The sequence below is a fragment of the Trachurus japonicus genome, chromosome 24 (assembly GCF_045865225.1).
Source record: "Trachurus japonicus isolate A0001 chromosome 24, Traja_1.0".
Taxonomy (NCBI): domain Eukaryota; kingdom Metazoa; phylum Chordata; class Actinopteri; order Carangiformes; family Carangidae; genus Trachurus; species Trachurus japonicus.
Genome location: NC_140930.1, coordinates 15,619,589 through 15,647,384, shown reverse-complemented (window position 1 = coordinate 15,647,384; position 27,796 = coordinate 15,619,589). Strand labels below are relative to the sequence as shown.

At 39.6% G+C, this 27,796-nt stretch overlaps 1 protein-coding gene across 1 annotated transcript in view; it reads right to left on the bottom strand.

Moving 5' to 3' along the window:
- Positions 1-268: 268 nt before the first annotated feature.
- Positions 269-27,796, bottom strand: part of opn5 (opsin 5) — a 48,696-nt gene continuing 21,168 nt past the window's right edge. Inside the window, exons 3-7 of the mRNA XM_085770512.1 lie at positions 18,180-18,299; positions 4,183-4,353; positions 3,232-3,566; positions 2,845-3,089; positions 269-557 (exon numbers count right to left, since the gene is read on the bottom strand). Of these exons, the coding sequence (XP_085626638.1) occupies positions 491-557; positions 2,845-3,089; positions 3,232-3,566; positions 4,183-4,353; positions 18,180-18,299 (938 nt within the window). The 3' untranslated portion in view covers positions 269-490. The remainder of the gene's footprint in view (positions 558-2,844; positions 3,090-3,231; positions 3,567-4,182; positions 4,354-18,179; positions 18,300-27,796) is intronic.

Genomic DNA, 27,796 nt, shown 5'->3' with positions numbered 1-27,796 from the left:
CCTCAGAAATATGTTATATTATTTTTTGCAACTCAAAGCTCCTGATGTCACATGAATCTTCCTTAGTTTTGAAACCTGAGGCAACTTACAGTATATATCATATAGCACTGTAGTCAGTCAGCCCCAGTAAGACTTGTTTTTCCTTGTATGCTTTTTTTCTTTTATTTTTAAATGCACGAGAGTCAGTGTGTCTGTAATACTGGAAAACAAAGTCACACTATGTCACTTGTATGATGTAACCACTGAACAATAACACACTCTCCACAAACTAAGGAAAAACCTTGCGGGGAAGATGTCGGGAAGAGCCGATGGAAATCCAGCCTGGGTGTAAAGACAAGCAGCAAGACTGAGGGTGAGCAGCTGATGGTGTCATAGCAAAATGACAGGCAGCGTGTGACTGGGTAAGTCCAGGGCACAGAAGTCAGGGAACACGGCAAATTGTCCAAAGGGGAAGAGGTAAGAGTGGGTCACACAGTCTAAAGTGTCTGTCTCACATCTCGATGTGAGCTTCTTTGGCTGCTGGTGCGTCCTTTATCGAGCCAGAGATGGTGTAGAACCTGCAGGGAAACGGAAAAAAAGAAGCAAACAATGGTTCAGTGTTTGTTTTAAAGATCCCCGTTGATGAAAGTCAAGCATTTAACATCCACACAATGTTATAAAATAACACTATAGTGAGTGAAATAATCAGTCACCACCACCATGACTCAGTGCTTCCACCTTTGACCTGCTGTCAACCAGTGACAGGCTCATACCTTTTATGAGCAAACTGTGTTACAAACTGACAAACAACATTAACAAATAGAGATGCTCCAGTATAAATGTCATATAGGCAGTTCACTTTAATGCTTAAAGAATAAGCAAATTTAGACCATAGGCACCGACCCTTGGGTGCTCCACGCTCGAGCAGGGCTTAATTTGCCTCGCTGATCGGAACCGGGTCTGCTACCTATTTGATTGGATCCAGGACCTCCACTGTCAATCAAAACATGTACATAAATTAAGAGTAATATCAAATTTTATTCATGCTCTCTCTGTGTTTATTCTCTTTGAAGTTACTCATAATTTGCCTGTTTTTAATGCATTTTCTGAGAAAAAAGAAAACGGCCATTGATAAATGTCAATCATCAGGTTATGCAATGATGCAAACTGTTACTATACTGTAGAGTATAGTAAAAATATAGGAGGCTGAGGGGTATATGGATGGTTTGTGGGAGGTTTTCAAAGCTTTTTACTGTTATTTTCTGTTGTGCGGTGTTATTAGGAGATGAGCCCAATCATTGTGTGGACGTGATTTGTGCATCAGGTCACTGCACAATGGACTGAGTCTGGTATGACTGAGGATCAGACAGACATGTGGCTGTATCTCTGATATCTTACATGTTTTCCACTCATTATGTGGGAAAACCATGTTAAACAAGTTACACACACATAACATCATTCCTCACATTTGAGCTGAGGGAGAAAAATGGGACATATGTTCTGTCAGATACCCTTAAGAATGAGATGGAAGTGCGGGTTTCATTTAAAAAGCCCCGCATTCATCCGTACTCCACATATTGTATGAGTCACTTGTTTATTTGTCAAGTTCTCTGACTCAGCTATGGTTCAGCATTTAACGGCTGTAATTCAAATCAAAAATGTTTTTCGTTACTGAAAGGTGAATTTAATTCCACATTCAAACCACTGTGTAAACATGTTGATTAAAGGTAAGACAATAGGCACTAGCAATTTAATTTCAGCAGCCACAGCCCATTTGTGATAAATGCCACTGAAAGTTGTTTATAATTGTGAATATGAGTAAATTCAATTAACCTGTTTTATCATTTGGTTTCTATAAAACAATGCTGTTTGTGCCGCAGGATGTAGGAGTTGCAAATTACAACAAAAACACATTATTATAAGTGTAAAATAAAAAGAAAAAAAGTTTTTTTGTTATTCCGTCACTGTAATTTCTATTTTATCATGACATAATTTGGCCTTAAGGTTCCCATCATCCTCAGGGTGGAGGAAACAGGAGGAAGGAAGGATGATTGTGTTATCCAAAAGGACACATAAATACTGTATACACAATAACTACAAAGGGATCATTATAATAAAGTAGCTGCCACACAAGGAGCCTGGTCTTTGGAGTCCCTATGGACCTGGGGCCCAAAGCAGTTGCCAGCTTGAGTTATGATACTGAGAGGTCAAATATGGGTTAATTAAATTAATTCTTTAATACAAGTACAAAAATGAAGTACTAATTCAAATTAGTAGTAATTTATTTTGAACTATTCCACTTAATAAGCATCAACAACCTAAACATAACAACACAAGAATGTCATAAAGGCAGGTACCAGGACAGGGAAACGGAGGGAACACAGCTGAACTCACAAAGACCGAAGGAAATTTAAATACAGAATGGAGCACAAGTAAAACAGCCAACAGACACACGCAGGTTGTTTTACAGTGAAACATAGTAGGCTATATGTGTTTAATGATCATTCAAGGGTTAGATTATGCCAAATAATAGGCTTTATAATTTTACTTCCTGAACTTAAACAAGCTCCTTTATTTCCTGTCTTACATTATTGGACAAACTGATTAATCCAGGTGTGTTTGACCATTGTGACACACCTGGATTAATCAGTTTGTCCAATAATGTAAGACAGGAAATAAAGGAGCTTGTTTAAGTTCAGGAAGTAGTGGAGCTGTGCATAAAGCTTCTACCAAAGGAAAACAGTATTGGCAACACGCATCCAGTCATGTGAGCTGATGTCAGTATTCTGCCTGAACAGTATGCTATTATTATTGATTTATGGTTAAATCAATAATCCAGAATTTAAAAAACCTGCTCTACTGTACCTTGACTTTCTAAAGGGCCTGTGTTTCTTCAGGGCCTGAAAACAGGAGGATTTCATGCAGGTGTTCTTCAGGTCCGCCACTTGGTAGATGATGGGGTTGTACATAGCTGAGGACTTGGCCAGCAAGGTCGGGATCACAGACACAGAAATGGGCACCGAGTCTGGTTCACCAAACGCAGACACCACAGACACCACTGCATAAGGGATCCAGGCGATCAAGAAGCCGGCACAGATCAGCATCGCCACCTACAAGAAGACACAAAGCAATATTCACATCACAGAATTGAGCAGCACTCAAGTTTCTCCTTCGTTCTATCCCCTCTCTTCAGGAGCCTTACTTTGGTCTGATTTCCTTTCTCTGCCACTGTTCCTCCAACCCTTCACCCACCTTTGTGAGTTTCATCTCGAGGCTGTGGTTGTTCTTGATGCGGGCGTCGAAGTTCGAGATCTCCTTTGCAGAGGACTTGACCTTGACGATGATCATGACGTAGGAGAAGACGATGATGCCCGTGGGGAGGATGAGACAGAAGAAGAGGATGGCCATGACGAAGCTCTGGCCGGACACGGAGGCCTGGGCCAGCCACCAGTCCAGTGTGCAGGAGGTCCCGAAGGGCTCCGGGGCGTAGTTCCCCCAGCCCACCAGGGGCATGGTGGCCCAGAAGGCTGCATACATCCACACGAAAGCCAGGCACACGAAGGCATGGTGGCGTTTTAGCCATGTGCCTGGGAGTTAAAGAGAAGAAATTAAAGTTTAGTTTTTGTTAGTTACTTAAACATAACTTAATATAAACTCTTACACTACAAACACTTTAAATCTAGAACTATCTGTGGGTTTGTGTTTGAACTCTTGACAATATAAGCCAAACATCACATCAGTGAATTCAGCAGTAAATTGTGTATTTTTCACTTCAAACTTAATTCAGGATGGTGAACAATGTGAAATAATTTCTGACATTTTAGAGACTAACTGGTTCGAGTCGAGAGTATTTATATGTGTATGTATCTATATGTGTTCCTGCTTTTTGCTACTTCAAGTCCACAATGGACAATGTGAGAGCTGTGAAGGTCACTCAGTGCAGAGACTGGACTCTTGACTGTGGGGTTTGAACTGTCATTAGTCGTCACAGTCACAGTTAATATTTCAAAAGGTGAATCCAGCAAATGTATTTGCTCTATTCAACAAAGTAGTATGGTCAGAAAATGACAAAAAAAAAGAAGAAAAGGAAACGAATGAGCTTAATGGACTGTACCTTTGAATTGGAAATGTGTCATAATTTCAGCCAAGGCTAACAACAGACTGATACAGTGAATGGTTTGATGGATAGATTGACTCCCGTACCGTATCTGAGATGGCAGATTTTGAGGTATCGGTCCAGGCTGACCACGGTCATCGTGATGAGGCTCCCACAACCGAAGAAGAAGCCCGCCCAGCCATAGAAACGGCAGCCCTCCCATCCGAACAACCAGCGGTGGGACAAACTAGATATTACGAAAAAGGGTTTTCCTGTCACTGTAAAGACAAACGTAGCACAGGAGAGAAAGAGGTATGGAACAGAAAGGGAAGGAAAGATGATGTGGAGGGAGATGAAGAAAGAGATTGAGGAGAAAATACAAAATCAGTGTTAGTTTTTCAGCTTAAAGTTTCTCACAAAAGAATATTTTAATTATGAAAACTGACAGAAAATAAATGTTTGTTCATTTAAACCAATGGTTTGTGCAATTTATACTGCAGTAAACCAACTTTTACAAGACAATGAATTAAAACACTGTGAAATTTGTACAAAATCAACATATTTTTCAATCACAAATACTCATACAGAATTAGCACTAATTATAGTAAACTATTAGTTTTGAATAAATCAGTGAGTAATTAATGATGTCTGGCCTGTGTCATCTTAGCTAGGAGACAAACACAATGTGGACAGTTTTCATAATCAGATGTTCAGATATTTATGTCTACAACATTCATCATACAGTACATCACTGTCAAGGCTGCAGAAACTGCATGTTCATTAACACAGGCACAACTGTTGCAAGATGAAGCAACAGTTTGTCAAGATGACAAACAAGTACAACTTGTTTGGTTCTGCTGTGCAACTAAATGAAAAGCAACATGCAAAAAAAAATCCCAGTCAGTATCTTTCAGTACTGGTGACAAGAGCCCCTTTCTCCTCTCCAGATCTTTGGTTTCAAAGGATAAAAGGCACAAATACATGTGACAGCTCTCGTGACAACTTGTGACAAGAGTGACTAATTAGTGACCAGCGTAAAAGTGAGTAATGGCAGACAACACTGTTGTCTGTGGGTATAAACATAAAGCATCGTAGTGATTATAGTAGTAATGCTTCCTTGAACGCTCTTGGCTTTACAGTGTGCATGTTGTGGAAGCTGCTATGCGTCTTATGAGTCAGTCCTATACTTTAAGGTATGGGAATACCCTTTCACACCCAATAGGGGTTATAGAGCTAATAAAGCTATTCCTAAACCACAGTGAGTCCTTGTGTGTCCGATGCAAGGTCTTCCTGGAGAGCTGGACAGGCCGAGAGCCAACCCTGAGCGGCATGAGAGAGATAAACATCAGAACCTCTTGAGGCAAAGCTGCATGAGACATGATGAGCCTAATGTTTTCCTGGAATCACTGAAAACCCAGCGGGCCATGTGCACACGTTTGCACATGGTTTCTCACATGTTCTGAGGCTAAACAGCAATAATTGTGAGTCACGACAACAACTGCAAACAGACTTTCAGCTGCACAAATCTTGCCACTGTTTTATTTGGCTGGTGCAGCCTGGTGCTACCAACTCTCAATGTCTCCCAGCTCATGTGGAAAGCATCAACATGTAAATGGAAAACACCTGTACTGTATGTACAGAGATGAAATACAGTCTTCAGTTGTTTTTATAAGTCATAATATTGTTGTATTTTATTTCCTTACTTTTTATGAAACAGTTGTCAGTCAGTTGTTTTTATGATGCATATTTGTGTAATGTATTTAAAGGTATAAGAAAAGGTGCCACTGCAAAGAAGTTCAAAGTTCTATATGAATATACATACAAGTTCACATATGAAGGTTCAATGACACAGTAAACACGACAGTGGAAAGAGGGTAGGGCAACCTGTGCAAAATGTCCCTAGCCTACTTTATGGAGAGTCTACAGGTGAAGAGAAAAATGAGCAAGAAGCAGGAGAAAGAAAGAAAAATATGTGCAAGTGAGGGAAGCTTGAGACCTCGTCACTGTCAGGTCTCTTAAGTATAAATACAATACAGTGTGTCATACGCAGCGCACACTGCGCTCTGTTCTCTTTGAATAATCTCTAAATGGAATGTCATTCAAAGTGTCCTCAAGGGTTTCCCCTTACATTCATTCAGCTGCTGAGGACTCTAAATCACTCTATGCAATATTGTGAGTAAAATGTTTTTCATTATTGGAAGGATGTTAAAGTAGCTATAACTAAGCTTAATAAACTACTGTCCGTCAAAGGTGCTACAGATCCACTTTGCAATTAATTTGACCATTTGACATATGCATACAGAGCCACATTGTTTGTTCCTGCATGTTATTTGAAATAGTGAAGATTCAAACATGAATCAGACATCATGGAGACTGGAGTCTCTCTCTCTCTCTCTCTCTCTCTCTCTCTCTCTCTCTCTCTCTCTCTCTCTCTCTCTCTCTCTCTCTCTCTCTCTCTCTCACACACACACACACACATGCACAGGCTGTCAGTACCTCCCAGCTCAGTATGCTCTGTCTATAACACTCAGCCTCAGGCCACTTTCTTCCTCCTGCAGATTTGAATTGTTATACTCATTTAAGAAAACAAACTAAAAAAAAAAGACTGAATCATTCACCAGGCCTTGATGATTCTGTTGTTGCTCAAACAGGAAGAATTACTGCATTTGTCTGAGACTATTTTTTTATAGTGGTGGATTTGTCTACACTATGTTTACAGCAGCAGCAGGACAGTTTATGTGAGATTGACACCATTTACTTTCAGATACAGTGCACGTCACTTTTTTGCAATGGATTGGTTGCTAATTTGTTTTTGATCCTTTTTGGACATGGAAGGATTTGGATTGGAATCTGGACTGATTTATTGTTGGTGTTGGTTTTTTTTCGCATTGATATAAAATAAAGAATATCACCAGACTTACTGTATCCTTTAAAGATAAATCATTTCTTATCATACACTTAGTCACACACACACACACTGTAGCCCCTGCCTTAAGCTTGTAGTCAAAGGCTGTTATGTGATGTGCATATACAGTGGTGTATCCTGACTCCTTACAAATTCACTTCCACAGGGATTATTGTGGACAGTACTTTACATGTAAGTCTTATTACTGTAATGGCAGATGCCTGGAGTTTCAGAAATGTTCGTGGCTGGGCTTGCTACACACTTGCGTGATGCAAGTCTTTTGCGAGCCAGGGTTAAATATTTTGACTGATGGTGGCAGGAATAAAAAATAACACTTGGCTACAAACTAGATTGTGACTAATCCTCTGGGGGTCATCAATATTCATGACGAATGTCATTAAAACAAGGCCATCCGTTTTCAAGAGGAATCTCATAATTGACTGAAAACTTCTGTCAAGTGGAATTACTGTCTTGATGGTAGTGCGTGAGGAATCCCTAAAACAGATGACCATGAAATGTAGTATACATATTCATGGTCATCTAACCAGAAGACAATCTGCTATGAACCAAAGTGTTGAATGGAAAAATGGTTGGCAGCCTCATCGGTCTTAAGTGCTGAAGGGCAAAGGCTAATATCAATAATGGAGATTGTTCATAATGTTAATGTGCTTGACCTCCCTTGACCTGGGAAATGTCATGACCTTTCTGTGTAACTATCACTGTTTTATGAACTCTTATCTGTTTTTGTCTGGAAATGCACGAGGCTGTGACAAGACTTGAAATATACAGTATAAGCCAGTTTTAGATGGAGGACGGGTTTTGTTTGGTCCATTATCATTTTGATTGATGATCAGGGAGAGCACAGTGCTTCCTGGCAAATCTGACTAAAGGTTTAAGAAGAGAGCAGGTCAACCATGGAAGGATTACAGAGGATTACAGCTCTGAGGATGACATCAAGTATTATGCAAGGTAAAGAAATATGTAACTACAAGGTTCAATTAGATTATGTCAGTTAAATAACGTTAAAATGTATATTTACAAATCTTTGGGCATTCTTAAAACTAAAATAAATATCTTCACATCAGCAGCATTACTTTATGCATCAGTCCAGATACTAATTTCTGTCTTCCTTCAATACACAAAAGTCTTCATATAGGAAAATCAAAGCGGCAAATCTAGTATACTGCCAGTGGGTGCTGATATGGTTCAATTCACAAATCAATACAGTGCATTATAATCACAGAGCATATCCTGTCTGAGTTTGTTCCCTGGAGGGTTATCACTAACATCCATTTATTTGTGTGTCAAAAAGTCATAGCATCTTAATTAAATCTTTGCATCCGGTGCGACAGGAGATCATGAGAAAAACAGTACGTGCCATGGGGCAATTGCTCTTGTCACAATTAGTTACTTCCATGTGATGGAATAAAATTGTCATGCATGACTGAACCTGAGTCACAAAAAGATTTTTAATGCACGTCTCACCAGAAATGTTATGATAAATATTTCTAAGTTTTGATATTGCTACAGAGCCAACAACAGATTTAAATATTTACCAGTCCTGGCAAAGGCATTGAGAGCGATTAGGGCTATCTGGACAAAGCATGAGAAAAGCCCACAATGAAATGCACACAGCATGTATTCAGCAACTGAGCCTTAAAATGAGAAGTCTGGACTTATACACCTTTGTGATGTCACACAAAAAAGCGGTAACTACTCTAACTACTCAGGTATGTCCACCTCCATCCAACCGTGGAGGAGAGTCTCACTCATATAACAGCCAATCAGAAGAAAGGCATTCTCTTCTGAATGGCTCACTGGCTGCTTGTTACAAAAGCTCCATAGGGGAGATGTAAAATTACAACAAATATGGATCAACTTACACTTCTCAAAACACACAACAAATGGCTCAACACCTCAACAAATGAAACACAGAAAATATGTAAAATATGTAACCTTTCAATTGTCAAATGATGTCCAGCGGTTACCATCTTGGTTAAGCATTTTAGCATGCTAACATTTGCTAATTAGCAACACATTCAACTGAAGCGGGAACAGGAATACCATTTCTTTTGAAAAGGCTAAAAGCCAGGGGATAGTCATTAAGATCCATCTTCAGTGGGCCCAAACGGAGATACTTCAGTCTGAACCAAAGTGGTGAACTGACTGACTGAACATCGAGTCATGCTGTGAGCTGCTGGCTAAAAAACGAAGCTCATCCCTCTAAGAGACACCTTGAGACGAACAAGCTTCTCCAGTAGGACCAGATAAAGACCTCATGACTGTTTCTAAAAGATCAGTGAAGCTCAACTGAAAGACCAGCAGCAGAACTCGCAGACAAGTGCCTGGTGACACGGTTAATTCAGCCAATCAGGTGAGCCCAACTGACCACCTTTATATTACAGTAAGAGGTTAGTAGGGTTTTTGTCTAACACAAGGGTCAGGATGAGAGGTTGTTTTTATACAGTCTTCCTCTAATATCGGAGCCAGTAAGTAAAATAGCCTCAGACTTAAATTATTTTGGTGAATGGTTCTTTTCAAAGAGAACTTAACATGAAAGTACACACTATACGATTTGATCACAAGTGGACAGCTATCAGACCAGTACACACCTGGTATTAAAATTAATCTCCACATGTGTCTGGACTGACAACTCGTGTGTGTGTGTGTGTGTGTGTGTGTGTGTGCGTGTGTGTGTGTGTGTGTCTCAGTGCTGATACTGATGGCAGACTGCCACAGATACTGTAAATCAGAGCATGAGAAACACTGACAATTGTAAAAGTCTTTGTGGCATTGCGGTGAGAATAATTAGTCTGTGGCAGACTGCTAAAAGAACATGGCCACATGTGACCCAGACCAACTCTGAATGTGCGTCTTTAATGTGTGCTCAGTGTGTTCACACCTGAACTTAGAGATGCTCACTTGTGATTAGATTATCTGAGACTCAAAGCCAGATCTGTGTAGATGGACAGCAACATGTGTCCACAGTGGAGATGATCAAAGCAAACCATTTGTGAGCCGCTACATGAATACACAGGCCCCATTAATACTGTAAGAGATACCTGTGGGTAACTGTGGAGTAACTGGCCGTATTTTGGCCCTAAATACACAGTGAAATTATAGTACAGTTGTTTTTAGTGGGTGTACTGTCTGTAGAGACTATTTAGTGTGTTTACTGCTCCTAAAGTCTTTCGACCAGGGCCAGCAAAGGTCTGGAGGAACAAATACAGTAATGAAAATAAACCATCACTTTTCAAAGTTGACACAGATCAAACCTTTTCTTCTGATCCTCTGCAGTGTGTAATTCAAGGATAAGGCGGATCATGATCTTATAAAACCTCCAATAATCTGCTTTTATATCGAGGGTAATATATTTATCCTGTAATGACATGCTACAGTCAGGCTTGTTTTGTAAGTGTTTAAAAATACACAGCTTGTGCTTATTCCTTACATCATAGTAAATGTATGTTTAGATTAGACAATAATTAAAAAAGAAATTTTCTTTTGGTACAGATACATTCTAAAAATGTTTCACATTTCAAACTTGGCAAAGAAGTGGTAATAGTGATAGTAAGACTTAGGAATGAATGAAAGGTACAGTACACCGTGTTCATCTTTTCAGTACTGTGAATGGAAACTGGGCCTCGAAGCTGGGAATTACCAAGTGGTGTGAAATTCAAACATTATCCGGCTGGATTGGAAGAAAAATGCATAATATTGTTTTTGATTTTCTGTGCCGGAGTGAGCTGCAAGACAAGACGAGACTTTTTTCTCTTTTTTTCCAATTATTCCAAAGCTTTGCTGCAGGACCCCCAACACCTGCTGACCCACATAGACTGTGCGCAGTGGAGATGGACCAGTCTCCATCTCTCATCATCCCACCACCACAGGTCTGTCTTTGGAATAATAAGCACTACACACTCACACATGTCTACGACATGTGTGGACATCAAAGACACAAAGGCTCTGAAGGCCAGCATACATTGCTTTTACATTGCCTTGGTCTCTCAAAATAAATACCTTCATCTTCCTTTACAATGTGTACAATGTGAATGTATATCTGGGGTGTATGCGTGATGGACACATTTCAATGCATTATAAATTAAAGTTTTACTATTTACCTTATGCACTGAATAGCAGGCCAGTGCTGAACTTTGGTTAGTGATGCAGATCTGACTGCATTCAAATGGACAATGAGGAGAGAAAGGGAAGATGTGAAAGCATTTATGGAGGACACAAAGGAAAAAAAAACATTCTGCGTATGACAATATCAGTCAATTATTTTCTTTCTTCTCGCTGTTTCGCTTCAACCAGATCTTGTAGGAAAGATCTGGCTGTGGGCCTCTCTTCTGGTTGGCTGGCTCTTTTCTGAGAGAGCCTGAAATGAGTTGTACCATTTGTTTTCAGAATTTGATCATGCCTCAGTGTGTGCCACCTAAACAGAAAGTCACATGTGTAAACACATGAACGGCAAACAACACAGCAATGTCTGTATTATTATTGGCAGTGGCACAAACCTCTGCATAGCACAAAGCTGTACAGTCTCAGCTGTTCTTGAAGAGACAGGCTGCAGAGAAGCACATGTCAGTGTGCAGACAATGTGAGGCTGATGGACTTTAGATAAACCACTGAGCTGAAGAAGTCAGAATTTTAAAAGATTATAAGACTGCAAAGCTTGGTAGAGAATCTTCAAATCACAGGATAAAAATGGGGATGTTACAATTCACATACTGTATTAAAGGGATAGTTCAACATTTTGGCAAATTGGCCCATTGCCATAATCGCTAGTCATAGCAGTAGGTTTGTTACCTTTATTTGTCGGTGCAAGCTATTTTTAGAACGGTGGAGCAGAGCCGTGAGCTGCTCAGAGCTATGCTACAGAGGCTCATGGGATTTCTTGGTTTCCCTCATCAAACTCATCAAATACACAATCCAACAACTCCAAAACGCTCTGGTGGACAAGTTGTGACCTGCACATCCACCACACTATGAGATAATAACAGAATGTTACCAGACAGAGTTGTTTTAGAGGTAAGTACAGAGACTTCTTGCTGAAAAACTGTCCCTGAACGCAACGCGCATCAGCGGTTTTGAATGTACCTCTAAAACGGCTCCGTCTCATAACATTCCATTATTATCTCATAGTGTGGTGGATGTGCAGGTCACAACTTGTCCATGAAAGCGTGTTGGAGTTGTTGGTTTGTGTATTTGATGAGTTTGATGAGGGAAACCAAGAAATCCCATGAGCCTCTGTAGCATAGCTCTGAGCAGCTCGCCGCTCTGATCTGCCGTTCTAAAAACAGCTTGCACCGACAAATAAAGGTAACGAACCTACTGCTATGACTAGCGATTATGGCAATGGGCCAATTTGCCAAAATGTTGAACTATCCCTTTAAAGATGAACTGTTTTATGCCACAAACAATGAGGAAGCCAGCGAAAGAGAGTAAATCTTCATGTGATGAGAAAGACGGATTTCGTCATCATAAACCATAGTTTACGAGGTACGCTATTACTCAACTGGCAGATGACCCATTTTGGAATAAAACTCTTCATTTGTTCTCAATAATATACTGATGTCATGATTCATGTCACAAGGCAATTGTGAACCAAGACAACTTCATAAGCGGCTGGGAGGCAACCACATGGGCTGAAAACCCCCTGTTCTCTTTCAGGACACACGTAGCCTCTGTTGACTTAACTTTGACTCTGCCTGAGCAGAGTGGGGCATCCACAGGTCAGCTTCCCACAATGGCTCGTACGGCTTCTGCTGCGCACTCACAGCAGAAGCCATACAAGACCAGGAAGATAAGGTCAAAGGATCATTAAATGCCAGTGATGGCTTTTAGCAGTTTTTTCTCTAAAACGCTCTCATACTGTAGTTCAAAAAACAGGGATTTGACAAACAGTTCATATTTTTCTATGCGGCACTGAATGATTCTCAGAGCTTGTCTCTCAGCAAGGAACAGCTGAAGGTGGCAGAGAGATTTCGTCTCCTGCATCTTGTGGTTTCTGCAGCTGAAATCACATGATATTGGAAGAAGCCACAGAAACAGAGCGATACATCTTCTTGTTTTTCAACCATGCATTACATTCAACCCTGACATTAACATTCATGTCAGTCAGGAAAGCTATAGGTTCTCAACAAGCTGCAGCACACACTGATGTACACATGCTCTGATAGCAACTTATTTCTAACCCGGCTGATGGCAGTATCTATAGAAACTGTTGTACTGTGGTATCTGATGTCTGACCTGTTGCTGACATAAAGCCAATTTTTTTTTTTTTTTTTAACTTTTTATTTAGACATTTTAAACATTTTACAAAACATGTCCTGACATATGACTTTGAAAATGCGTGTTAGACTGTACAAGAGAATGAAAGGTAAGAAAATATACATAGTTATGATATAAACATTAGTAACAACCCTGAAGCAGATATCTATAGATAGTAGCTGAGCATGATTCTCCAAAGAGGAACTCCCAAAATTACTCCGTCGCATATCCCCGTTATTATACACCCAGGTATCTTGAAATACAAGTCCATCTTTGCATGAAAGTGTCCATTGTGAGCTGGAGAGTAGCTGTCATTCGCTCCATCATATATACATTTTTCAGTCTCTGGGTCCATTGACCTATAGTTGGTGGTTTTACCTCTTTCAAGTTCACTGTAATCATTTTCTTCCCTACCAGTAAGAGAATCCTCAGTGCATATCGTTGGTCTGCATTGTATATATCTTTAGGTATAGCTCCCAGCAAAAATAACATTGGTTCTAGAGTAACATCTATATCCAGGATAGTATCGATTTCCTTTTTAATATCACCCCAGAATCCTTGCAGTACTGGACAGTCCCAGAAGATGTGTATGGTGTCACCAATATTTCCACATTTTCGACAACATAGTGCCAAATTAGAGTTTTTCACATATGAAGAGATAACAAGAGGAGTATTAAAAAATCGTATCTTTACCTTCCAGTCAAACTCTTTCCATAATTGACTATTAATTCCCTTATGGCAGCCTGCCCATATGTCCTCCCATGTAGAATCTTCAATTATAACATTCATTTCCAATTCCTATTTTTCTTTAATGTACTCCGTGTTTTGTAAAGTGCTCGTTGCTAGCCTTTTATAAATATTAGATAAGTGTTTTTTTGTTGGGAAATGTCTCTCTAAAGCACTAATAAATATAATCCTTCTATTTCATTTGGGTTTTTACTAACCATTTCCTTTTCCTTATGGTTTGTAACATAATGTCTTATCTGAAGGTATCTGTATAGATCCTTCGATGGGAGGTCAAATTGTTCTTGAATGTGAGAAAATGATTTAAATTCTGTTCCTCTGAAAAGTTGATTAATTGTACGGAGACCTTTGTCGGCCCACCTTCTAAACCTACTATCCCACAGGGAAGGTGGGAATTCTATATTTCCTACTATCAACATGGCTCAAAGCCAATTTTTAAGAGTATGAAAGAAGCCACATGACAAAACCCCATCCTACTCTATGTTGATTTGCACATGCTGTGATATTTGAATAGCTTTGAGCTACAGTTTATGAATGGAAGTGTCAAGCTGGCTAACATACCCAGCATTTGTTTTCATACAGTTTATTTTTCTTTCTTTCTTTCTTTAATAGATAGCCAGCAGCGTGGCTGGCTGTGTCAACTACTTGATAGCAGATAGCTGTGTCTGATTTGTACAGCTATGAACAGCTATGAGAAGGACTGCCACAAAATTTAGGATGATTTATAAAAAAATAGATTCTCCTCCAGGACAATCACCAAGTCAACATTTTGGATAGATTCTTGTACCCATAAAACAAATGACAATCACCTTCTTGGCACTTCTCTAACTGGAAGCTGAACATTCACTAACATCTTTACATGTCTGATTATAACAAGTAAATTTAAAGGCCACTCAACCTGAGTTATTTGTAAATGTTTTTGACCCAAACCCGGCAAGAACTCCGACTGACCGAAGGAAAGAGCTGGAGCCTATGCAGTCAATGATCGAAGCGCGCATTTATTTAGAAGAAGTTTGATCGGTGCCAATTAAACTTCTAACTGAATGTGTGGTCCTCTATTCTCACTCTTTTAACCAGTAAGAATTTTCTGAGCATAAAATATAAGCCGGGTCAGTTCAGCAGTTGAAGCAAATAAAAGCCCAGGCTTCTATTTGAGCATTTACAGTACAGTAAGTGTGCTGTTATCTCATCCTCCTGCTGTTTTGATGGGATCTTCAGTTTTTTCAATGGACGGTACCTGGCACACCGCTCATCACTGGACATGAAACACCCAGACTATCCCCGTCCAGAAACGTGGCAGGAAACCACAGAGCAGTCATTAGGTTGTGGAAGGTAGATCAGGCGTTGTGATGCTGAATTTCTGTCAAGCTCAATCTGAGTTTAAAATAAGCAGCTCCTCATTATTCAGATCTTTCAAGTGTGGTCACTGGCTGATTGCTATTCATTCTGACAGCTTGCATGACCTTTACATACATGTAGTATAAATCCCCCCCTTTAACAGCTGAAGTGAAATGTATGCCTGGCTGCTCAATCATGCGGCAGTGTAGTAATGAGAGAATCATAATCAAAACATCCACGTTTTCCTTTGAGGTGTGAGATGAGTCAGAGAGAAGTTCAGTTTTCAAATCTTAATAAAGGGAGAAAGTTAATATTGTACCAGAATCAAATTGATTCTGGGCCAGTGACTGACGGATTTTGAACAATTAACAGGGGACAACAAATGTGATTTGTGAATTCAAGAAAACCAAACAAACGTTAGTGGATGAAAGACGCAGCCAGAAGATAAATAACCTCATCTTATATAGAGGGAAAGAACTACTGTATAGGAAAGGAAATCACTTTATTCCTTTCCCAGTGTCTTCACACTACATAAATGAATCAATGCACAGCCTAATGCAACATGTATGACGATGGACTGAATGAGAGAAACACTGGCTGACTGACACTTGAAAATGCACATTGAAATTCAGGCCTGTTGCATTTGTTTAAGCTGATGAAAGATAATTGTAGTTATTACTTGAAGGGCTTTTTCTTCATGGGTAAGAGATGATGATATACTTTGCATTATAAAGCACTGGGTGATTCTCTCTATTTCCGGTGATGTAGGCTACTTCATTGAGATGAATTAACAGAATAATGTTATGATGTGATATTCAATTTATATATATATATATATATATACCAAATAGTCTTGTTTTTCTTGCATTTATTATTTTGATGATATTTGAATATTGTATAAAACAGAGATTTAAAAGCATTTGGTCTCTGCCTCTTTAGATAAGATCCCCTTAAAGAATGTATTATATATCTATCCTGGCAGGGTTGCAACATTAGTAAAAGACAATGTGCTTTTAAAGAATAAACATTTGGCGTAAAGTCAGGAAATTGGAAGGGTACAGTAGCCTACCCTGACTTTCAACCTGGATTCTGGCCTTGCTGACTGGAAGCACAAGGAAGGCTCTCCCTGGTTATTGGAGTATTACTGACTGCTTCAGTCAGGTCCATTGCTGCTTTGAAATGACAGAGGTCAGGAGAAATGCAGTAACTGCTCTCTACCTCCACTTGTATTTTCCTCATATAACAGGTGCAGAACCTCAGTGCACAGGGAGAGACATAAATGAAAATGAGGTACATAAATGGAATGAAATTTGATTGATTTCATTGACATTTGACAGTGATTCAAATAGTAGTTGAAAGTGTGTAAATTCATCTCTCCTACACAGATACAGTACGCAATCTTCAATGCACTACACATGTAGGGTAGACACACGTGGAAAAAAGCTCTGTCTTCAACAGATAACTACACATAAAATAAATCATGCTTAAAGTAGCTTTTGTACTCTTGTCACGAAAGAAAGAAAGCTCATCCACAGGCAAACTGGTCCCAGAGGAGGGGCCAAACTTCCTGCTCTGAAACTATTACCTTATGGAGTTTGTTTCTCCGTGATCCTGGGAGTTGTGTTGTTGGGGGCAACAACCCCAAGGCAAAGTGGTAGGGTTAAACCAAGGTCACCAGAGCTGTTTGGTCTGCGTTAAACAGACCAGAGTTCATTTTCTTGGATAATTAAATTGAACTGATTTGGGCAGGTGTGAAAGCTCACCTGAACTCCGGTGGTGACCAAGTGAAACGTGGAGCGGTTCATACTGTATGCAGTGTGAACTCTCACCAGACCAAACACAGGACTGTAGGAACTAGGAAGTGTCACAATACACAGTGCATTCTGTACACAGTGTGTCTGTGTAACGTTAGCAACACCAACAGCTTGTAGTCCGTCATCAATCTTATTCTCCTCAGGTGCCGTCACCCTCGGAGAGAGAGTGACCCGTATGGTGGTGTGTTGACCGAATAAGAAATAGAACAGCTAACTTAACATGCTTCATGTTTGCTGTTTGTTTTTCCATGTCAGGAAGGAGGGATTTCCCCTTCTACTTCGTTCAATCCACGAACCCTCTTCTCAACTACATGACATTATTCAGAAAGTTTGGTGCGCTTCAGAAATGGCAGAGCGAAAGCACAACCAAACAAGTGATGAATGGAACAATGTTACAACTTTCAGCCACCAATCAAACCGAGTCCTCTTGAGAGAGTACTTTGCCAGGGACAGATGTCAGGATGGGGTACAATTCAAACCTGTGGTTTACCAAGACATGGATGTGCTACAGCACAGCACTTTCCAAGGTTTTCATAGTCTGAGAGTCGCTAGGCAGGTGTGCAGATGCTCACTAGGTCAACAAGTTGGCAGCCATGAGGACCCAGGAGGTCTAGCAGGCTGCGCTTATCGGTGGCTGAGGTCACTGAGCTCCTCTTACATTAATTAGTTGTCACGTTTATTATCTCATTACAGCTTCAGGAAGACAGCACTTCCAGCAGATTGATTGAACAGATGTAATGATAGAGGTGTATCAAGCTGTTGCTGTGGATATTGTTTCAACTAGATAAAACTGCTGCCATAGTAACTAACAGTAATACTTCTTCTGGTGTTCGAGCTGCAGTACCATTATCTCAGGAAAAAGAAACACATATACAGTCTATGAGTGCATATTCACTGCAGTTACGTATGTGAGCAGCAGTTCTCCATAGTAAGTAAAGGTGATTTAGTTACTGTAGTACTGACAAAGACTGACAGTTTTACTGACAGTCAAATACTGCTGGTCTTCTGCTTATTACACACATTACTGTACCTGAAATGCCAAAGTCAAAAATGGCAAGATTGACAGTCATCAGCTCCGGAGGCTTCAACTTGGTCTTGCGTTTGATGGTCATATAGATGACGTAGCCGTTCCCTGTTGCAGACATTATACCTGTAAGGGACAAAGAAAGAAAAGGAGATTGAGGAAATACCATTGGTATTCCTGAGACACAGGCACAGCATCCTCTACATAAATATTCTATGATGTTCAAGTGTAGTCTGTCAGTGTCAAGGCCAACGGGAACATTTGTTCCCTTCACTGACACTTCTTGCTTCTGTTGGACAGAACATTAAGTAATTGTACTTAACATCATGCTTCACACATTACATTAAGAGAACACATTACACAATCTGATGGAACTGAGGCCACGTTTGGGCATTTGTAATATTAACTGGATTACTGAATAGTCAGACAATAACTCAGACACATCCAAGCAGCATCAGTGTTGGGTTACTTCAGGAATGCTGCTACAATTTATAACAGCAGCCTGGCCGTCGTCTTATCTCACAGTCCAATCAGGGTGTGTGAGAAAGGAAGGGAGTATGGGGTAAATGAGTGTGTGTGTAGAATAAAGAGAGTGAAAGGGAGGGAGAAAAAGGAGGTAAAGTATTTTTAATTATGGTTTTCAGTTCGCTGAATGAAGCCTGTGAATGTGTCCTCAGCAAAAATGTCAATGACCACTGTAAATATAAATGGAAAATAACCAAACTCAAGTCCTAACTCAAACAAAGATGTAAAGAAAATGACCATTGTCATGTTATGCATGTGTTTGCTCGCTACTTGGCAAAGTTAAGCAATATTATGGGTAGTTTGGCTTTCCACATGTTCATCTCACCAACACAACAGGTGTTGTTTTAGAGAGTCTGCGTTTAGTTTAACCAGATATTAAAGAACAGTATTTCTACTGTACCATTATGCTTGCACACATTAACCTATTTACTGTCTCCTTACAACTCTGTTTTGCCTCTATTAAAATCAGTTGCCATTAGCATTGTGGTTCTTATGTTGCTACTTGTTTGATGTTTATTGGGCTGCACCATAAGCACAACACATCTAATAATTGATGATGTGATAATGATTTGTGACGTGATCCCAAACAAACATGTTTCTTTAGGTCTTGAGAAAATAATCTATTGGCCAGGATGTCTCTGTAGCAACACAACACTTACGGTGCTAACAATGCATACTGGTGATGTGACACATTTTACATTTAATTTCTGCAGCATTAATGTTTATCAGAAGCTAGTTGTTAATTTCATCTGCCTTCAGGTAGCACAGGCTGGGTCAGCAGAGCTTCTCTGCCTGCTCTGCTGCTGCTGCTGCTGCTGCTGCTGCTGCTGCTGAAGGAAACTACTGGTAAATTAACGAGAGCTACTGTATGAGACTGGATTTGGCACATTTAAGGGCCATAAAACCAGAACAATGAGCCATAAAGCTGCACAGCTAGGTGATGAGTCTCTGTGGGTCAGCTTCCAGAGAGCTCTTTCACATCCAAAGTGCAGCTTTGTGGGTATTTGATTCTTTGTGGAGCTCAGAGAGAAAAGAGTCTCAAAGCCTGATACAGCTGCTCTGTTTTGTTTCACGAGCGCCTGATAAGTGAATGATTCCAAGTCACAGACAAATAACTTCTCCTCTAAGCCAAGCACTATTAATCACATTATGTCTACTTTGGAATTGTGAAGGCAAAGGTCCATGTTTCCAAAGCCTCAAATAAGCAGACTCCAGATCTGAGGCTTGACCCAGACACCAGATCTAAATATCTAAATCTGTTATCATTTATATCTATTTTAACAGGCACAGCTTTCCCAGCCTTACAGCACTGGTCACATGATGCTCCTCAGCCATTTGTTGTGATGTGAGTGAGAAAGATGCACCAGGGGGAGAGAGAAGATCAAATTTGGAAATAGTAAATGTATGAGTCTGATGTGAAATGAAGTGCACAAACATTTTCAAAAATCATTTTAAGTTGGATATTGTTGGGAAAAAAACTAACTTTGTTATGCACTCAGCTCTCTTTGACATTGAAAGTCAAGTGGATTATTTTTGGTTATTTTCATAACTTATAATTTAGTTCTTCTGGCCGGTGCATAGTACCTTCCTTACGATTTAATGTACATTTCACATTATGTTCTCCTCAAATTGACTTTATTGAAACGAATGTGATGGCCAGACCAGTGGAATAATCAAATCAAATCAAATTAGAAGTGTCGCCTGAAGCCTGATCTGATGAATCTCCACTTGTGCTTGATGAACACAGATGGTCGGGGCAGAACTTGGCATCGGCGGTGTGGATCCATGTACCCAGTCTGCCCTGTGTCAACAGTAAAGGCTGCTGATGGTGATGTAACAGACAGTGTGGGGGATATTTTCTTGCCACACACTTGACTTCTTAACTTCAACAAATTCAGTAGCTCACCTGTGCATCCTTGTATGGCAACAGTTCACCCAGTATTTAATCATGGTCAATAGTTAATTACAGACTCAGTTGTGTCTAAACACACCAGGCTATTGGACTTCATTCAATAATCCCCTAAAAATAATCCCACCCACTGCTATTTCAAGCAACCGCTCACCTGCCCTGCCTGTCAGACGACTGCAGCTCAGTGCCATACAAGTTCCCATCCATTGACTAAATTGTTGCCTATCTGCTCTAAAGATCTTAAACAATAGCTATTGATTCAAAGGCTTGGGAGCTCATAGTCTGTAACCATGGAAATTGCCCCCAGCTCTGAACCTCTCAGAACACTTCTTTTGTCTAATTGGACACAAACACCACGTCTCTGAGACATAATTGGACAATTATTATGAGGATACAGAACAAGCACTTGATTACCTTGAAGTTGTATGTCAAAGTTTACAATGCAGTCTAAAATGTCCAGATTTCAGACAGGGCCATGGTACTGTCTGTGTCTGTTCTCAGTTGTTTCTGCATCAATAATTCTGATCATGATGGTGAAAATGATGATTGCTTTGAGTGATCATTGTTAGGACTTGCTTAGGTTCACAGATAGGAAATCACATGAGTGAGTGACATGGAGTGATGATGAATAACCACTTGGAAAACATGATGGAAAAGTGACAAGTATCAATTTCAGTCTCCTCATCACTCCACGATGGCTGGCAATTACGTCTGTACGTGACTCTGTAGTGCACAGTACATTAAGATTACGCATGTTTATCAACCATCACTGAGAGTGATTTACACATCTCACATGGTGAAGGAGTGAATTTAAATACAGCGTGTCTCAATAATAGCCAGCTCCACTACTGTACATAATGTAAAGTGTCTGTTTATCTCTCCCATGATGTGTTCTGACGTTGAGGGCCAGATGTGTGATCATATACTCATAAGTGCATACTGTATGCATTAAAAGTCCATAACACGAGTCAAGACTTTAAGGTTAGCAATATCACACCTGTTTATTACACCTTTTTAATTGGTAGTAATAGAAAGAGTTCTGTTAAAGACAAATTGAAACAATTATTTATGCAAATATTAATATAAATAAATAATAACACTTAAATGAACCATCAGGCCACTAATATATCTAGGCTAATACCTTTAGTTGAGATCTGTATCAGACTTATACATTTGGCCACCAGATTACATACATGTGTGACTGATATGTTCAAAATGTATTCAAGTGAAAGCCAGATCATAGCAAATGTAGCCTATAACATGATAATAACATTCAGAGAACATTAAGGTCTTCATCAGCTCTCACTATCTCTCACTCTGAATGAAGGTAAACAGAAATCATGTGACTACTTCAAATATTCACTTTTTTGACTGCTCATCATAATTAGTATTGATGGCCATCACCAGAGGTAAATTCAGTGCAGGATTGCACTGTGCCTATTTGCCAAAGCGTCACGTGAGATTTTGGGGGGAATTTTCTGGGTTTTCCGAAAGGGGCGCTCATTTGTCACGGGAATTGAAAAGAGGCTAATTTGGGATATTTCAGCAACAGTGTGCAGGGTCTTGAAACTGCTTATCCTATCTTCTGAATTATCCCAGAGGAATTCCATTTTAAATGTAAATCAACCTGAGGAGCTGAACCATTTACAGCAGGCGGTCAACATCTGGCAGCAACATATTCCTGCCAGTACCACTGAATCATTACTAACCAGGGAAAGAACTGTCCCTGGGGTGGGTGGAATAAGGAAGTAGCGGCTATATGCTTTATAAAGGAGAAAAAGGAGAGCATTTGAGGAAACAATGACATCATGATGGTGCCTGCACTCTATGAAACAAAAGCATCTGATTGAATTCCACAAGAAAATTGATTTTCCTGTCATACTGTGTGTTTCTCAGTTGACAATCAGACGAGAGTAGCGACAAACATGTGACTATTAGTTAGCTTTGAACTAGTGTCATCCAGTGCAGACAACACATCATGTCTAATGTGGACTTATCCACTGAACCCCGATGGGGTTTGTCTTATCAATGAGTCACGGAAATGTAAAGTTGTAGACACATAACCTCATGACCATGCAGAAGAGTGTAATATACATTAGTGCAAGGGTGTCAAACGTGTAGCCTTCGGGCCAAAACCAGCCTCGTAGAGGATCCAATCTGGCCCTCAGGATGCATTTGAAACCAGAAGAGGTATAATATTGTTGAAAATGCACATTGGATTTTAGTGGCAATGAGTAAACTGAGAATTAATTAATTTCATAGCCTAAAAACTAAAATAATCTCATCAAACGTGATAAAGCAACACTATACCAACAGGAAGAGAAAGAGAGTCAGAATATTATCTGTATGCAACTGCTGGGACAGGGTGAAATAATGCATTATGCTAAACTAGAAAACAATGTTATTGTATGCTTTTGGTTTCTGTCTGAGATAGTGGTAAATGCCATCCAGCGGAGTTGGATGTAAATAAGGTCCAAAATGAATCTCCTCTTCCTGAGTTATAGCACTGTTTAATAGCCACAAGTGTAGCAGATCATTATGATGTCAAAGTAAAGTTGACCCTTTGACCTTTTGGATATAAAATGTCATCACCAAGAATGTGCTTTATGAGGTCACAGTGGCCTTGACCTTTAACATCTGGCCACCAAAGTCTAATCAGCATCTATGAGTAAAAATTAACGTTTGTGCCCAATCTGAACAGTTTCCTTCAAGCAGTTATTGTGATATCCTGTTCACAAAAGACAGGGAACACTAAAACATTGGTGTTGAGGTTGGAAAAGCTGTGGGTGGTTTTTGGAATGTTTCTCAATGTAAATGAGCACCAACATGCATTAGCACAGTCTTGTAGATCCTGTGGGAGTCATTGCTGTTGTTTTTCATTCATTTCACTTGCACAGGACCAGGTTTATTCTGAATAAAACCGATTCATTCTCAGTTATTTATGAGGCCAGTTGAAAAAAAAAGAAAAAGAAATTAAATTAATATCTAACACAATGAGTGCAGTGTACATCTGCTCATTTCCATGCACCCATATGATCCATGCAGAGGGAGCAGGAACAGTAGCAAACAGAGGCTCTCAGCCAAGATTGGGTTGCAGGGTCATGCTCATGTGGGAAAGTGGGAACGTGTATTATAAAAATGAAGAATAAAGCAGAGAATCTGAAGTAATAGAAAATGAACTAGATAACCCCCACCAGGGCACGAGATGCTGCCGCATCCTCTGTCCAGATGTATCTGTATTAATATTCTATATATATTCAATAGTGGACATTGTGTTTTGAAGAGTTTGATCCTACATCCATCACTCACTATCACCTCCCTGATATAATCCCCTTCCTCTGACTTGTCCTGTTGCTGCCACTCAGTGTTAGTGAAGCCTCTCACTTCCACCTGGACACCACAGGGACATCTGGAGACAGGCTTAGCTGTGTCACCAGGGGTTAACATCAAGACAAGGGTGTCAATTTAATTCTGTTTACTCGCTACATACATGCCCTATGTGTGTGTGTGTGTGTGTGTGTGTGTTTTAGTTCTTCCTCTCACACCAAGTCCACTTGACTATGGTAAACCTTCTAGACTATGAGCGCTCTCCAGGAGATGGAGGACAGGCAGAGAGACTAATGTCCGTGAGTAATTGTGACCTGTGCAGGATGCAAAGGAAAACACGTGTGGTCTATTTCAGGTGTGCAACAGTGAGGATTATGTCAGAAGCGAGTGCTTTTATAGTAATAATTTAACTGTGTTCTCACAGAGCTCAAAGATAATTTGAATGACGCAGAGTATATAACCAGCTTTCCATGTTGCACAAACTTAACTAATATGAATAATGCACTAATGCATATGAATATAATGAGCAAAGTGGAGTGCATTGAGATAAGGTGAAGAATAATATGGAAATGTGACATTTGTGTGCATTTCATCTTTTAATTTCAGGAAGGTCAAGGCTCCGCACTGATGTGATGCTCTCACCTGTCGAGTGGAATCATGACTGACATTTAACCTACAAACCATAAACATGGCATGATTTAATTTTTGATCGGATTTTGGGATATTTTACTAAATATAGATTTTTTTTTTCATCAGTCAAATGGACAGATGTTGCACACACGAAGGATATCTCAACCAAGACACAACAGGTACAATCTGATGGTTTTATGTTATAAATCTGATAAGGATAGGGATATATTCCATAAGATGTGTGTCTACTCAATTAAAAAAGCATTTTAACAGGACCACTCTGTGCCCTTTATGTAGGCTACTGTTTTACCTGGCACATACATTTGTGTTTAATCCATTTTGTAAAAATTACAGCATGTGAATACCATCACAATATTAATTTTTAATATGTGCAAACTTCGTAAGTTATCCGAGTTATTTTTCTCTTCACATTACACCTTCACTCTGCACCTTATTTTCTACTTTCTCATTATATTTCTACTTAGGGGCAGTTGTTCTCCAAACATTATTTGTGTGCTCTAGTGGCACCCAAAGGGAGCTGCAAGCACTCACACAGTGGGCCTTTGAAGATAATGAAATAAAAAGTGAGTGCATTAATGTGTGTTTACTTATTTTAAGTTAAAAAAAACAAAATATGTAATTTACCCAGGAGGATCCTAACCTTCAGGATCAAAGCTTATATATTCTAAAGAAATATGGATAATTCATTCTTTGTATTTACTATTCCTCTTATTATAATTCTTATTCTATAACATATTATCTGTCAAAAACAAAGCCAAACTCACACACATAACCACCACAGCTTCCAAAATAATTGGGCTCCCCACACCAAACCTATCAGATTTACACAACAGGTCCATCACATGCATCTCTATCTCAATAGAACGGGACATCACACACCCACTCAACACCTACCTCACCCCCCTCCCCTCAGGACGAAGACACAGGGCACTGAGGTGCAGAAGGGCTCGCTTCGGCAGAAGCCTAATACCGGCCGTCATAGCGGCCCTTAACAAAAGGCCAAGATAACCTGGCCAGAGTGTAATAATGTGTGGCAATGTGTTGTAATCTGTGTGTGTTTGTATGTGTCTGGTGAAACGAAATGTAAATGGTCATGTGAAAAAGAATTTCCCTTAGAGGGACAATAAATGTCTAAAGTCTAAAGTCTATTATCAAATGCTTCACTGCGTCACTGCTTTTAGTAATACAGGCATACTGTGAGTATCCCTGGTATTGTCATCATTGTAATAATAATCTGGTGCTTGAATACACTGCTCACTCATGGTGGGTTCCTCTCTATAATATGGTAAGGTCTTGACTTAAAATGAAGCAACGCCTAAATCAGGGAGATTATCTTAGTGCCTTATTCATTCACAATTATCTTTCTCGCATACTTCACCAGTCTCAATCAATCAAGCAATCTTTGCTGTCAAACTTTAAAATTACAGTGGCTATAGAAAATCATTACACCCCCTTGAATTAACAATTACTTTTAATACAGACGGAAATCCAAACCCATTCAAAATATTTAAAAAAAAACATATTTATTTTATGAATTTACCCTGAGAGTTCCAAAAATAAATAAATAAAATTAAAATTAAACCACTGAAGTGGAAAAGTCATCAGTCGTCTGATTTAATACTTCATAGATCCCCCTTTTGCTTTAATTACAGAAATCATTCTCTCTGGACATGTCTTGACAAGCATTGCACACATAGATTGGGGAATATTTACCCATTCTTCCTTGAAGAATTGTTCAAACTCAGTCAAATTATGTGGCGAGAGGTGATAGACTAATCTCTTCAAGTCCATTCACAGATTTTCTATTGGATTGAAGTCGGGACTCTAACTTGTTCACTCAAGGACATTTACCTTTCTTATCCTTCAGCCACTACAGTACATTGCTCTTTTAGTGGTATAATATTCAGGGTCATTGTCATGTTGGAAAGTGAATGACCTGCCTATCTTTTTTTAATAAGACTGAGGCATCTTTTTAAAGAGAAGGCTTGACAAAAGGTTAAGATTTTGGCAGGGTATGATGACTTTTTATAGGTACTGCATTCTCCTGTCTGAGATGACAGCTGTCATCCCCTTCCCTTCAACTCCAGCTTTCATTTCCAGTACTTGACTGAGCTCATCACAGTGACAGTCCACTCGTCATCATATTCTGACCTTCAGCCCACCAGCAACACAAAAAGGACACTGGTGTTTTACTGTCAAAGACATCAATCACATTTCCTGGTTCTACCCATTGTAATAAAAGTTAGTAAAACTGAATTTAAGTGAAATGAAACTGAGAGAAAAATATTAAAATCTTTGTTTATGAAAGTACTGACTGTCCACAAATGATGCTGATTTATATCCCAATTCAGACAACATCATTTGAGGGCTGTATTGACAGTATAACCTATGGATACACTTGACTCCCCCAGTAAGAGTTTATAGAGATGGAACAGTCAGGAGGAGATGTGATCTAGATTTAGCAAGAATCATAAACAAGTAGTCTCACTCATTGTGGTCGACAGACTTTCCTGCATCCATAAACCATGACCTCAAGAAAACATGTGTGTTTATAATGTTTGAAATACGAAAAAGTTACTTTTCCCTGTCTTCAGATTTAATCATGAGGATGGTTCCAGTTGCATAGTGAGAACCTTACTGTACGACTTACGGCTCCATAAGATTTAAAATGAGTTGGATCCTTTTGGAAGGAAGGAAGGTGATAGTGGACTTGGTGAGAAACGGCCTTGCTTATAAAATTGTAGACCATAATGCAATTGCTCCTGCCACCTCTTACGGAAGCAATAGCGACTGCAATTTCTTCTGCGGTAATGGGTTTATTCAAATGGGTGTCAGCATCTGAACATAGAGCAGATAAGTACAGGCTGTTTGAGCTTCTATTATCAGCTGGTCAGTCTGAGGTATGTAGAGAAGAATAGTGTCAGTTTACTAATGTCCTGAGGGAACAGGGTTCGTGAAGTGGTCTTTTCTCACAGACCATCTGTCTCTCTAATCAGATCAAAAAGGCTTCTGTAATTTTATTATTATTATAAGAAGAGAGGGAGATCATTTCACCCTTCAGCAAAGCCTTTTAAATCCCCAATGACTTGGAAATTAATTCTGTTTCATTCATATCAAGCAATAAATCATCAGAATAAGAATAAGAACATTTTCATGAGCAAACAATGGAGAGTTAAACTACTCAGAGTGATCGAGTGAATACAGGATGGAA